This window comes from Erpetoichthys calabaricus, chromosome 16, assembly GCF_900747795.2.
Source record: "Erpetoichthys calabaricus chromosome 16, fErpCal1.3, whole genome shotgun sequence".
In the NCBI taxonomy this organism is placed as follows: Eukaryota; Metazoa; Chordata; class Cladistia; order Polypteriformes; family Polypteridae; genus Erpetoichthys; species Erpetoichthys calabaricus.
The window spans coordinates 40686683-40701682 of record NC_041409.2 but is presented as its reverse complement, the minus strand read 5'-3'; the positions used below and the strand labels follow the sequence as shown (position 1 = coordinate 40701682).

Below are 15000 nucleotides of genomic sequence, written 5' to 3'. Positions count from 1 at the left end.
ATTGGTCTTTTTAACTGTCCAGTGAGGAGGGCGGGTCTTTTAAGTACAGTCTGCAAAGTGTTGGCACTGGGATGTGGCACCCGCTGCAGTATGCGTCCCTTATTTTTTTGTATTAAAAGTGGTAACCCTATGTGGCAGGTAACAGTTATGTTTGGTCATGAAGTCGTCTAAAATCCGCCACGTGCCCTCTTTTAAGTGTGAGAAGCAGATATATATAGCCAAATTCTCGCGCTTCGTTTCGGCGAAGTACTGCTTTTAATTTTTTAAGAAAAGAAAACCTTTTTAAACGGATTGAAAATACAGTATACCAATAACAATTTGTTAAGGATCTGTTTTTTTCTGAACCTCGCTTTTCACAGCTGTCGCGCTACGGCGTGTGTTTCGTTTATTTGACAGTATGTAGATCGTGGTAATTACATTCATGGCATTCGTTTTCTGAATCACAATCTGACTGTATGGGTGGTTACCTGCCAGGTAACGCTTGTGGTTGGTCAGGAAGTCGCCTTACATCCGCCACGTGCCCTCTTTCTGTTCCCAGAAGCTGATCATAGAATGGTTTTAATAGTTTACTTTCAAATAATGCAAAGAGTATGCGACACGTGTTTCTCTCTAATTCTGGGCTCATCAGGCATACACACTCACTTCATCCCCTCTCGGGAATCGAATTTCTATCGTCAGCGCCAGAGTTGAAGCCCCTAACGTTGCGGTCAGCAAGTCGGCTAACATCCGCCATGTGCCGTCTTTCAGTTGCGAGAAGCAGATCATAGAATGGTTGAAACTGTTGCCCCTAACGTTGCGCTAAGGCGTGTGGTTCGTTTATACCTCGTGTCTTCTCATTAAACTTTTGTCTTGCGAATATGTTATTGCAATCCGCAGCGGGAGCGTTTCTATAAACTTAATTTAAACTTACGTTTTACACCGTGCTTTGTTTCCCTTATGAACATGCTTGTATGCTTCACTCGCTGGCTTCTTATTGTTTCGCTCCCTTCTCAATTGTTTAATGAATTTTTTGTTCTTCGCTGTTTGCGGCTCTTCCTTCATTTCTCCCTACTGAGTTCTTTTATCTCGCGAATATGTTATTGCAATCCGCAACGGGAGCATTTCAATAAACTTAATTTAAACTTACTTTTTACACCGTGCTTTGTTTCCCTTATGAAGATGCTTGTATGCTTCACTCGCTCCCTTCTCAATTGTTTAATTAATTTTTTGTTCTTCGCTGTTTGCGGCTCTTCCTTCATTTCTCCTTACTCAGTTCACAGTCTTTTCACATGATTACGTGGGAGGCGTGATGACGTGACACTCAACTCCGCCTCCCATGGCCATCAAGCTGCCGTCCATTACAGTATATTGTCAAAAATGAGGTTCCAGTTATGACCATTACGCGTTGAATTTCGAAATGAAACCTGCCTAACTTTTGTAAGTAAGCTGTAAGGAATCAGCCTGCCAAATTTTAGCCTTCCACCTACACGGGAAGTTGGACAATTAGTGATGAGTGAGTGAGTCAGTCAGTCAGTGAGTCAGTGAGGGCTTTGCCTTTTATTAATTAGTATAGATATATATATATACATAGACACACATATATACATATACGTATTTACATATCTACACACATATTTACATATCTACATACATACACATATTTACATATCTACATACATACACATCTATCTATCTATCTATCTATCTATAATATAATATAATATAATATAATATAATATAATATAATATAATATAATATAATATAATATATATATATATATATATATATATATATATATATATATATATATATATATATATATCCCCGTGCTCTGCAGCGGTGAAGTACTGCTTTTAAATTTTTATTAAGAAGAAAACCTTTTTAAATTGAGTGAAAATCTACCAATAACAATTTGTTAAGGATCTATTTTTTTGTGAAGCTGACTTCACACAGCCTCTCGGCTGTTTTATAAACGAACATCATATAAGGTCTTCCTTTTTCGTTGCTTTGCCAACGGAAGCAGCCTTTTTATTTAATCCTGTTTTTACGATTGTTCAGTTTGTATATCACGTTGTCAGTTCAGCACTCCGGTTGTAATATGACCAAGCCGTGCAAGCACACTCTTGAGAATGCAACGTATAGTTGTACAGGAGAAAAGCAATCTTGCCTCAAATCAATGGCAACCTTTTGTAGGTCTATGAACTTAATTTAAACTTTAGGTTTACACGGTGCTTTCTTTCCGAAGTACCTGCACTCATGAATATGTCTGTATGTGTCAGTCGGTCAAATCCACGCGCTTCGCACCGGCGAAGTACTGCTTTTAAATTTTTATTAAGAAGAAAATAAAACCTTTTTAAATTGAGGGAAAATATACTAATAACAGTTTGTTAAGGATGTGTTTTTTTGTGAAGCTGCCTTCACTCGAGTGATCACTTCGACCTGACTTGCTGGCCAACTATAAGCGTTACCTGGTAGGTAACCACCCATACAATCAGATTGTGAATCAGACTACGAATGCCGTGAATGTAATTACCCCGATCTACATGTTGTCAAATAAACAAACCACACGCCGTGGCACAATTTTAGGGGCTTTGCCTGTAGTGCTGACGTCCGAGGTTCGATTCCCGTAAGGGAGTGAAGTGAGTGGCTGGTTACCTACCAGGTAACGCTTATGGTTGGCCAGCAAGTGAGGTAACATCAGCCACGGTGCCTTCAGTTGTGAGAAGCAGATCATAGAATGGTTGAAAATAGTTTACTGTCAAATAATGCAAAGAGTACGCGACACGTCTTTCCCCCTTATTCTTGGCTTATCAGGTGTACACACTCACTGCACTTGCTTACGGTAATCGAACCTCGGACGTCAGCGCTAGAGGGGCTTAGCAGCGGTGAAGTATTGCTTTTAAATTTTAATTAAGAAGAAAAGAAAACCTTTTTAAATTAAGTCTTAAAAAGAGGTGTAAAGATATTGACAATAAGCTACGCAAACCCACCAAGAAATGCAATCGTTTAAATCAAGGCGCGAGTCGAAAAACACCATCCCATAATATTAGTTAACGATTAACACATTTCTATATGTATTGTAAGCATACAATACAACTGATAATATGTTGCGCTTATTTATCTGGTGTACCGACATTTTTGCTCGTTTAACGTCTGAAATCTAACGTGGTTTGTGCCCTTCAGAATGAAAACAGTTTGCATTTACCTTTATAGTAAAAGGCGAGCTTTTAAGCCTGAGAAATCACCCCGTAAATGCACACATTTAATTGCACATGTGTTAATATGTATGCTTACACAGTATTAAAAGACAGTGAACAACGTCATTTAACTTTGTTCCCGCGTTTGATAAAAGGCGAGCTTTTAAGCCTGAGAAATCACCCCGTAAATGCACACGTTTAATTGCACATGTGTTAATATGTATGCTTACACAGTATTAAAAGACACTCAAAAATTAACGTCATTTACCTTCGTTCCCGCATTTGACTCGTGCTGTAAATGTCTTCCTTGTTTTTAGTTCACGTGATTACGTAGGAGGCGTGATGACGCGATACGTGACTCCACCTCCTCCATTAGAGTATATGGACAAAAAACAGGTTCCAGTTATGACCATTACGTGTAGAATTTCGAAATGAAACCTGCCTAACTTTTGTAAGTAAGCTGTAAGGAATGAGCCTGCCAAATTTCAGCCTTCCACCTACACGGGAAGTTTGAGAATTAGTGATCAGTCAGTCAGTCAGTCAGTCAGTGAGGGCCTTGCCTTTTATTAATATGTATAGGTAATAAAACAGCAACTTGCACTTATAATGCTATTTGTGGTATAGCCCTATGGAAGCGTATTAGGGACACGGTGAAGAAAAAAAATTACGGATACAATGAAGAAAAAAAAAAAACTATGTCGAGATTAAAGTGGACATGTCGACTTTATTCTCGTAATTTGTCATTAAAGTAGAACATCGTAAACTAAACTTCATCTTTAAATGACTATTTAATTTACTAGATTTTCTCAAACCCTGTCATAAATTATGTAGCACATTAAATGCTTTGTGTTAAGTGTTCCCCGACCCAGTTGTTAATCGCTACGTGCTTCTTGAACTGACTTCCTTAGCACTAAGAAGAGGCACAGGCAGAGATCGCCACACAGAATGCATTCACTTCATGATATTCTCTGAAAATTTAGAATGTTAATATCAATACTTGATATCATTTTCATGATGAAATGCATTAAAGCAGGTATTAAACATGCACGGTAGTGAGGCGGTAGCGATGCTCCCTTGCAGTAAGGGGTCCCAAGGTTTACGTTCAGTGTAGAGAACTTTATGGCGGGTGTGACAAGGCTCCAAAAAACTGGATGTATGAATGGGTGTCGCACTGGTTTAACTGGTTTAATATTGTGTAAATGTTGGGTTCGTGGTCGGAGACACGAACACAGAATTCAGTGGATGTTCCTCTGAGTGGGCTTTCTTTATTGCATGCGTGCTGTCTCTGTCTGATGTACCAAGCCCTCAGTTCCTATCCTTCCTTTTTCTTTCTCCACATAACCAATCACCACACGATAAATGTCTTTTTGAAATTAAAACTAATTATAAACTTAGACCACAGAGCGTTCAGAACTTTAAAAAAAAAAATCTTTGTTATACATGTTTAATTATGCCATCCATTCAGGGTTGTGCCCACCCCAGCAAGCATTGTGTGCGAGGCAGGAGCACATCACGGGGTGAATACAAGCAACACATACACTAGCAGGGTCAATATAGCATAACAAAACCCCACATCCTACATGACTTTGAAAGGAAACTGAAGCACACCGAGTAAACCCACCAGAAAAACATGCAAATTCAAGGCAGGGAACACCTGGGACCCCCTTGCAGCAAGGCAGCAGTGCACCCTCCACGCCACCATGCCCCCACATGATTAATACATGCTTTAATGCATTTCATCATGAAAATTATATCAAGTATTTATCTTAGCATTCTAAATGTTCAGGGAGCCAGGAATACCCCTTGCATTTCCAGTCTGTTTGCCTTGTTGCCACATCTGGTGTTCATGTTTGTGCTCACTCTAAAGAAGTCCTTGTCACCTTCATCACTCTCCATCCATCCATCCATTTTCCAACCCGCTGAATCCGAACACAGGGTCACGGGGGTCTGCTGGAGCCAATCCCAGCCAACACAGGGCACAAGGCAGGAAACAATCCTGGGCAGGGTGCCAACCCACCACAGCCTTCATCACTCTCTTAAATGAAAATTGCATGCTTCCTTTCTGTCTGCTTTACAGTCTCCAACATAAGCTGGTACTGATGCCTATTGTACTTCTGGGATACTCAGCCCTATCTAAACAGTGGCCATTGCAAGGATTTGTCTTGGTGCCAGCTTAGTTCTCATACCTGGAGGTTTCCTGTGAAACTTAATCCTAACTTGTATCATCCTGGAACTGTCCTTTCACCAGAAGTGACTTGCAAGCCAAGCCACCTCCTCACAACCATGTGTTTTGTTTTTTTTCCCCATTTCTTTTTACCACCCTATTATACAGTGGTGTGAAAAACTATTTGCCCCCTTCCTGATTTCTTATTCTTTTGCATGTTTGTCACACAAAATGTTTCTGATCATCAAACACATTTAACCATTAGTCAAATATAACACAAGTAAACACAAAATGCAGTTTGTAAATGGTGGTTTTTATTATTTAGGGAGAAAAAAAAATCCAAACCTACATGGCCCTGTGTGAAAAAGTAATTGCCCCCTGAACCTAATAACTGGTTGGGCCACCCTTAGCAGCAATAACTGCAATCAAGCGTTTGCGATAACTTGCAATGAGTCTTTTACAGCGCTCTGGAGGAATTTTGGCCCACTCATCTTTGCAAAATTGTTGTAATTCAGCTTTATTTGAGGGTTTTCTAGCATGAAACGCCTTTTTAAGGTCATGCCATAGCATCTCAATTGGATTCAGGTCAGGACTTTGACTAGGCCACTCCAAAGTCTTCATTTTGTTTTTCTTCAGCCATTCAGAGGTGGATTTGCTGGTGTGTTTTGGGTCATTGTCCTGTTGCAGCACCCAAGATCGCTTCAGCTTGAGTTGACGAACAGATGGCCGGACATTCTCCTTCAGGATTTTTTGGTAGACAGTAGAATTCATGGTTCCATCTATCACAGCAAGCCTTCCAGGTCCTGAAGCAGCAAAACAACCCCAGACCATCACACTACCACCACCATATTTTACTGTTGGTATGATGTTCTTTTTCTGAAATGCTGTGTTCCTTTTACGCCAGATGTAACGGGACATTTGCCTTCCAAAAAGTTCAACTTTTGACTCATCAGTCCACAAGGTATTTTCCCAAAAGTCTTGGCAATCATTGAGATGTTTCTTAGCAAAATTGAGACGAGCCCTAATGTTCTTTTTGCTTAACAGTGGTTTGCGTCTTGGAAATCTGCCATGCAGGCCGTTTTTGCCCAGTCTCTTTCTTATGGTGGAGTCGTGAACACTGACCTTAATTGAGGCAAGTGAGGCCTGCAGTTCTTTAGACGTTGTCCTGGGGTCTTTTGTGACCTCTCGGATGAGTCGTCTGTGCGCTCTTGGGGTAATTTTGGTCGGCCGGCCACTCCTGGGAAGGTTCACCACTGTTCCATGTTTTTGCCATTTGTGGATAATGGCTCTCACTGTGGTTTGCTGGAGTCCCAAAGCTTTAGAAATGGCTTTATAACCTTTACCAGACTGATAGATCTCAATTACTTCTGTTCTCATTTGTTCCTGAATTTCTTTGGATCTTGGCATGATGTCTAGCTTTTGAGGTGCTTTTGGTCTAGTTCTCTGTGTCAGGCAGCTCCTATTTAAGTGATTTCTTGATTGAAACAGGTGTGGCAGTAATCAGGCCTGGCGGTGGCTACGGAAATTGAACTCAGGTGTGATACACCACAGTTAGGTTATTTTTTATCAAGGGGGCAATTACTTTTTCACACAGGGCCAGGTAGGTTTGGATTTTTTTTCTCCCTAAATAATAAACACCATCATTTAAAAACTGCATTTTGTGTTTACTTGTGTTATATTTGACTAATGGTTAAATGTGTTTGATGATCAGAAACATTTTGTGTGACAAACATGCAAAAGAATAAGAAATCAGGAAGGGGGCAAATAGTTTTTCACACCACTGTAGATTGTAAGTCTGTCATGTTAACGAATTCTTGAAATTTCCTAGTTTGTCGTTAATCGTGCTATTGACTGGAGAAGGGTAGGTCAGTCTGACAGGTATTAGCCAATTATTAATTGATTAGTTATTCAGATTTTCCACCTCATTGGTTCTGAGCTTTGTAGTGTATTTTATTATACATTTGTGTACTCTAATTTTTGATTAGTACTTTGCACAAACTTGTCTCTGCCTCCTACTTATTGACTTAAGTGGTTTTCAGCCAAATTTTGTAAATGATCATTATATTTATGATTATGTAAGTTTGTTCAAATACTTTTGAGCCCCTGAAAATAGAGGGACCATGTATAAAAATGTCTGCCGTTCCTAAATGGCGTATACACTGTTTTTGGTAAACCCCTTAAATTAAAGCTGAAAGTCTACACTTCAGTCACATTTTGATTGCTTTATTTCAATGTACATAGCCAAAATTCTGAAAATTGTGTCACTGTCCAAATACTTATGGACATCACTGTACATGTAGATATAGCTATATAGTGCATGTATGTATATATAATGTACAGTGGAATCGGGAAGAATTCAGACCCTTCAATTTCTGCACACTTCATTGTGTTACAAATTTAATTTTAAATGGATACATTTGTCATTTTGCCCATTAATCTACACTAGATAACCCCTAATGACAAAGTGGAAACTATTTTTCAGAAAGATTTGCAAATTACTAAAGATATCAAAGCACCTGTAAACCTCCATGTACAGTATATCGTATATAAATGCACCCACATACTGTATATACCTTGCCATAGGATCATGCAGGCTCTGTAATGATAGCATTCATTTAAAGATCTGTTTAATTTTGTGCTTAGAGTACAAAAGATTCTGGTCTTTGTGAGAGTTTAGCTGCCATGGTTCTTGTAAGCTGTGATCTATGAGGAGACTGGTGTTGGATATGTTTTCCGTGCCAAGGAATGTGTAGGTATGTTGTGTTTACACTTGATAATTAAATATATGGATATCTGTTTGACAGTTGCTTTTCTAGGAAACAACTAAACTGTACTGACTAGAGGTCAATTGTCTGTTGATTTTGAATTTGAACTGTTTTGTTTATTTTATATATTTAGCTCAACCATTGTCAACCATTGTTTCCTTCCAAGTGCCATTTGATGATGTTGGCACCTTGTATAAAATGACCGTGTAAGGTTTCCACTTTATGCTGATGGTAGAGTCTAGGACCCATTTCAGGAAGTATTGTGTGGGTCTACCAGGTTCCCTGTGAGCATCACTACAACCTTCTGATTATCTCGAATTATTCACTGGATACTGAATACAGGAAAATCACAACAATGTAATCATTTGAATTCGTAATCAACAATAGGGCAATATGGTAAACATCCTTCAAGGGGTATTGGGGTGATGGAGTGGGTCTAGTGTGTGTGGGTTTCTGAATAAGGTGGAAGGGCAGTGCCTGTCATGTATGGATTACATGTGAACAGCAGTGCTGGATTTGCCTGCTGTGAAGGCAGATGACCATCTAGCTTGCCTGTGGAAGTTGCCAACATCAGTTTTAATTAGTGCTATTCATTGGCCTTCAGTTCAGTGTGAGAAAGTGTTGTATGACTAAACTATGTGGGAAAATGTTAAAAGAAATAGTCACATCAATGTTTAATGTCTTGTGTGTGTGTAATGTATATACACACACACCCAGTTCCATAAAAGTACATACAGTACAATCCACTGCATCCACTAAATAGTATCATCTCCAGACAGAAGAGCAGCTTCTTCGACAGACTGCTGTCACTGTCCTGCTCCACTGACAGATTGAGGAGATCATTCCTCCCCCAAACTAGGCGACTCTTCAATTCCACCCGGGGGGGGGGTAAACGTTAACATTTAACATTATACAAAGTTATTGTCTGTTTTTCACCTGCATTATTATCATTCTTTAATTTAATATTATTTATTGTATCATTATGCTGCTGCTGGAGAATGTGAATTTCCCATTGGGATTAATAAAGTATCTATCTATCTGTCTATCTATCGATCGAGAGGGCCTAAATATGTATACACGCTTAAATAGTTGTTGTCGCTAGACTTTTACAAAGCTGAAATAGATTTAACGTCAATGATGTGTAATATGACGTAATTGTTGTCGCTAGACTTTTACAAAGCTGAAATAGATTTAACGTCAATGATGTGTAATATGACGTGATCTCAGAAGGTGTCGTTACTGGCATGAATGAAACCAGCTACACTGGCATGCACATCAGTCTCACTGGATACTGTTGGTATACGGCAAAGGTGATGTAGTTGGTCAGGTTAAAAGATTTGTGAAATAGTGCAATATCACACTCAAAGGAAGGCAAGGGTCAAGTGTACAGAGGTTGATCTCCAGACAATCATGAAAACACAGGAAGTAGGGGGTTCTGTGGCCTGTCCTTGGACAACCACAGCTGCATCCTATTCCATTGAGTATGGGCTTCAGGAGAAAGCACACAAAGAGTGAGAAGTAAGGAAAAGGTTGCCAAGTAGACAGAATCAAAAAACCTAGCAACAAAAAAAGTGAACATTTGTATTGTATGTAAATGTGTATTTGTAAATGGTTGCAAGGTCAGAGGGTATTGTGTTTTTTGTATTGTTAACTGATGCTGCCCCATAACTCTAAAACAGAATTTCTGACTTCACAAAGTGGTTGGCTGGATGAGTAGAACTGGAGTAAAAGCATATTGGATGCACAGATTAATAGCAGCTTTTCGCTCAAGATCACAATCTATACATAAGGTTTCAGTTGCCTGGGAATTTTTAACTGTCTTGTCTTTTTATTTGAGGTTTTTACAAATGCCTTATACATAAACATTTGTTCACTTAGCAAACACTTTTTCCAAAAACTTTTAACAAAGAGGTCTACATAATCAAGTCAAAATCACCCTGTGGGACTGTTTGGGAATAAGTGTTACAGGACAAGGGTACGAAGTTGATCATTACAAGTGAAGAGCTCAGGACTAAATACTAGCGAGCTATAATTCCTAGATAATAAAAGTAGTGTAACAGCTAATATCATCAGAAATTCACAAAACCACAAAACAAGAGAGTCTTGAAATGCTTCTTAAATGCATTTATGGAGTCGGAATTTCAAATGGATGTGGGCAGCTTGTTTCACCAACCAGGAGCTACACATGAAGATTCTAGATTGAGATATGATGTTATACATATGTGGTGTTACCATACATTGTTCATTAATAGACCCGAGTAGTTCAGAAGAAGCAAAGGAATATTATGAGCATTGCACAAAAAGCCTTGTATAGAGTTGAGACAGTAGTGATCACAAAACCATGTTTTCATTAGGCTTTCCTCTACAATTTTCCAATCAGGTGAACGACTGGCCAAGCCTGAACGAGGAAAAATGCGGGTCCACAAGATCTCTAATGTGAACAAGGCGCTGGACTTCATTGCCAGCAAGGGAGTCAAGTTGGTGTGCATTGGAGCAGAAGGTGAGAGACTAACTTTTGTCTAGCAGTTTTTACATTAATAAAATCAAGGGTTTGGAATACAGTCTATCAAAGCTCAACTCTTAGTGTTTAGTTGCACCAACTCAATAGATTACCTTATTACTGCTTGTGTGAACTGCTTCATCCACATGACTGAAATAAAAGGGTTTTGCTAGTCTGTGCCTATGTGGATGTGTGGAAAACCTACATGAGACATGTATGTCGTTGTACAAGGAAGTAAGTTTGTGTGGTGGACAAATGAAATGTAGCCCTTCTGTGTTACATCCCCTCCACGCCTTATCTTTTAATGAAGAATGTAATTGTTCTGTTAGTTGCAGCACATCTTTTTGGGTTTTCTTTGCTTCTTTTTGAACCCATTAGGAGAAGAGGAGTGCATGCCAACTCCATGGAGATAGTGAGTAGGCTGAGATTTGAAGCCATTATTTCAAACGATAAATAAAGACGGGCTTATTGAGTTTAACACTCTGCAGGGAGCACCAAACAAGGTGATACAAAAAGTACACAGTTATATGCAATAGCACAGAAGATTGTCAAATTGTGAAGTATACTTACAAGATGTATCACACCCTAGAAGAATAACAGGGATCTACTGTTACTTTAGATGTCCCAGCATATGATTGTGGTATAAAACAGTGAGCCAAAAACAAAGTCAAAGTAATTCATTCTACAGTTTGATACTAGGCGCCATAGAGTCAACATGAATAAGCACACAGACCAGAAGAATCCAGCCATCTTCTAGATCCACTTATTCAGAGCAATGTTGTAGGGAAGGTGAAGCCTATCCTAACAAGCATCAGGAGCAATGCAGGGACAATTCCTGGGTAGAGTGCTAGTCCATCACAGGGCAAAAACACACAAACACAAACATACACACTCATATATCAGGAGCAAGTGTAGCCTTGCCAGTCTACTTAACCTGCATGTGAATGGAATGTGGGAAAGGGAATCCTTCATAAGTAATTTTTGAGACCAGAACAAAAATTTAAAAGAGAATTTTTTTTTTAAACCAATTAGAATGTTCTAGAAAGTACAAATAGGAATTTTAGTTGCCAAGGATTAGAACATCTTGTACGCACAGTGTCGTTCTACCAAGAACTGAATAGCAGGGTTCTGGAACAATGAGAAGATCATAAGCTCAGCATGTGAAGTAACAATAGTGACGGAAGTGTCAAATTTAAAGCCTACTTCTATTATGTTTTTGTAGATGTTGCACAAGTAAGAAGTGACTTTCAGTTTACTTAAGTTGGTCAGTTTGTTACTCAATGGCTGTTCCTCACTGTACTAAGGCCAAGGTTAAGATTTCCTGTGGCATTAAACATTACATGAAAGTGTTCAGCCTGGAAAAGCTTCTTCAGCTATTGCCTCTGGAGCCAAGGAAATCTGTTAATCTAAATATTCCTTGTGAGAGCTTTGCTACAGTTTAAAGCATGCAAGCTGATATCAGAAGCACAATTCTGCAAAGGTTTTGAGATGTTTTGTCTCCCTTGCTTATCCTGATTAGAGTGAATTTCTTCTGCAGTCTCCTTGAGCCTGCATACTATTGTCTTACCTTGTTGTGATTGTGGTGTTGCCTTCCTGCCCTAAACTGTAATGGCTATCCCCTTTGACAGTGGTTAGTCCTCTTGGTTGAGAGTAGTGGACAATGAACAGAATCCTCAAAGCCTGTTTTGAATTTTAATTTGGTGCATTTGCTTGCCTAAGGCTTAAACAGCATGCCTGTTCCACCTACCTCTTAAAACCGTCATAAAACTGTATTCTGCTGAGCCAGCAGCAGTAAACAGCTTAGAAAAAGCATTAGCTTTTCCTTCCTGAAAAATGCAGGCTTCTGTGCAATTTACCAAGAATAGTTTTTTCCTTTTTTTTTAATATAAATATACTGTATAACACTACTGTGCAGCAGATCAGGTGAGCTGAATAGTGAGTCATTTCAATCCTGAAGAATCCTCTGGAACAACGGACCCAACAACTATATCCTTGGCACAGGTGTCCCAGTTCTGGAGTTGCAGCCCTGCACTTATAGCTGATGGGCAGCTATTGTATTAAAATTTTGTGCAAATATTTAAGCTCATGTTGTTCTAATTAGATTTATGTGCTGAGAAACAGAGGCAATTTGTGGGGGATGGAAAAGAGGATGCTAACAGCTTAATTTTAGGATGCTCCTAGGTCCCAGCTCAAAGCTCCAAAGCGAGTTAGTTCAGGATCAGCAAACCTAGCAGTTGCGTCCACCTCGGGGAGTCTAAAAGAGCCAAATACAATAGCTTTCAACAGGGCATTTGATGCTGCTGATAAGTTGCATCACTGGTGTTCTAATTTTTAGATATCTGGCATTTCATGGGGTAGTTGTCATGTTACCAAAAATTAAAAACGTCAATCTGGTACTAAAATATTAAAATTCAATACAGTTTTTGATACCTAATGCAGTATATAATCTATACTAATAAAAGGCAAAGCACTCACTCACTCACTCACTCACTCACTCACTCACTCACTCACTCACTCACTCACTCACTCACTCACTCACTCACTCACTCACTCACTCACTCACTCACTCACTCACTCACTTCCCGTGTAGGTGGAAGGCTGAAATTTGGCAGGCTCATTCCTTACAGCTTACTTACAAAAGTTAGGCAGGTTTCATTTCGAAATTCTACGCATAACGGTCATAACTGGAACCTCTTTTTTGTCCATATACTGTAATAGACTGCAGCTCGATGGCCGTGGGAGGCGGAGTTGCGTATCGCGTCATCACGCCTTCCACGTAATCACGTGAACTGACTGTGAACGCAGTACGTAGAAAACAAGGAAGAGCCCCAAAGAGCGCTGAAGAAAACATTCATTACACAATGGAGAAGGCAGCGAAACAATAAGAAGCGAGCGAGTGACGCATACAAGCATATTCATAAGTGCAGCTACTGCAGAAACAAAGCACGGTGTAAACCTTAAGTTTAAATTAAGTTTATAGAAACGCTCCCGCTGCCGTTTGCAATACCATATTCGCGACATACAAGTTTAATGAGAAGACACGAGGTATAAACGGGACTTTGGATCACTTTGTAACGGAGTTAAAATTGCTGTAGCGAGAAACTTAAGTGCTGGGTCTTAGCTAACATTAAATAAAGCCGTGGACATCGCAACATCACACAAGAGAGCGGCTCACGTGAACTGACTGAACGCAGCACGAGTGATCACTTTGATGAATCAAACCTGTTCAAAAAACACATTACAGCATTCTCAACAGTAAGCTTGCACGGCTTGGTCATATTACAACCGGAGTGCTGAACTGACAACGTGGTATACAAAGAGAACTATAACAATCGTAATAAACGAACAATAAAACAGCGGAGAACCCGTGGATTAAATAAAAAGGCTGCTTCCTTGGCGAAGCAAGGAAAAAGGATGACCGAAGAAAACATTCATTACACAATTGAGAAGGTAGCAAAACAATAAGAAGCGAGCGAGTGACGCATACAAGCATATTCATAAGTGCAGCTACTGCGGAAACAAAGCACGGTGTAAACCGTAAGTTTAAATTAAGTTTATAGAAACGCTCCCGCTGCCATTTGCAATACCATATTCGCGACATACAAGTTTAATGAGAAGACACGAGGTATAAACGGGACTTTGGATCACTTTGTAACGGAGTTAAAATTGCTGTAGCGAGAAACTTAAGTGCCGGGTCTTAGCTAACATTAAATAAAGCCGTGGACATCGCAACATCACACAAGAGAGCGGCTCACGTGAACTGACTGAACGCAGCACGAGTGATCACTTCGATGAATCAAACCTGTTCAAAAAACACATTACACAATTGATAATGTAGGAAAAGAATATGAAGCGACTGACGCATATAGACATATTCATGAGTGCAGGTACTTCGGAAACAAAGCACCGTGTAAACCTAAAGTTTAAATTAAGTTCATAGACCTACAAAAGGTTGCCATTGATTTGAGGCAAGATTGCTTTTCTCCTGTACAACTATATGGTGCTTGCACGGCTTGGTCATTTTACAACCGGAGTGCTGAACTGACAATGTGGTATACAAAGAGAACTATAACAATCGTAATAAACGAACAATAAAACAGCAGAGAACCCATGGATTAAATAAAAAGACTGCTTCCTTGGCGAAGCAAGGAAAAAGGATGGGTTTATATGGCGTTCGTTTATAACAGAAAAGTGAGTCTCGAATAGCTACACAATAACTATAACAATCGTAATAAACGAATAATAAAACAATACAAAACCGCTAAGCAAGGAGAAAGGACGGCCTTATATGGCGTTCATTTATAAAACAGCGGGGATATATATGTGAATGTATGTATGTATATATGTATGTCTATATCTATATATATATATATATATATATATATATATATATA

The 15000-nt window shown here is 39.3% G+C and overlaps 1 protein-coding gene across 4 annotated transcripts in view; it reads left to right on the top strand.

Annotated features, from left to right (window-relative positions):
- The window catches only part of actn1 (actinin, alpha 1), a 225307-nt gene that overhangs the window by 112294 nt on the left and 98013 nt on the right, over positions 1–15000 (top strand). For all 4 annotated transcript variants that reach the window (XM_051920067.1, XM_028822116.2, XM_028822115.2 and 1 more), the window contains exon 3: positions 10487–10606. In XM_051920067.1, the coding sequence (XP_051776027.1) occupies positions 10487–10606 (120 nt within the window). The remainder of the gene's footprint in view (positions 1–10486; positions 10607–15000) is intronic.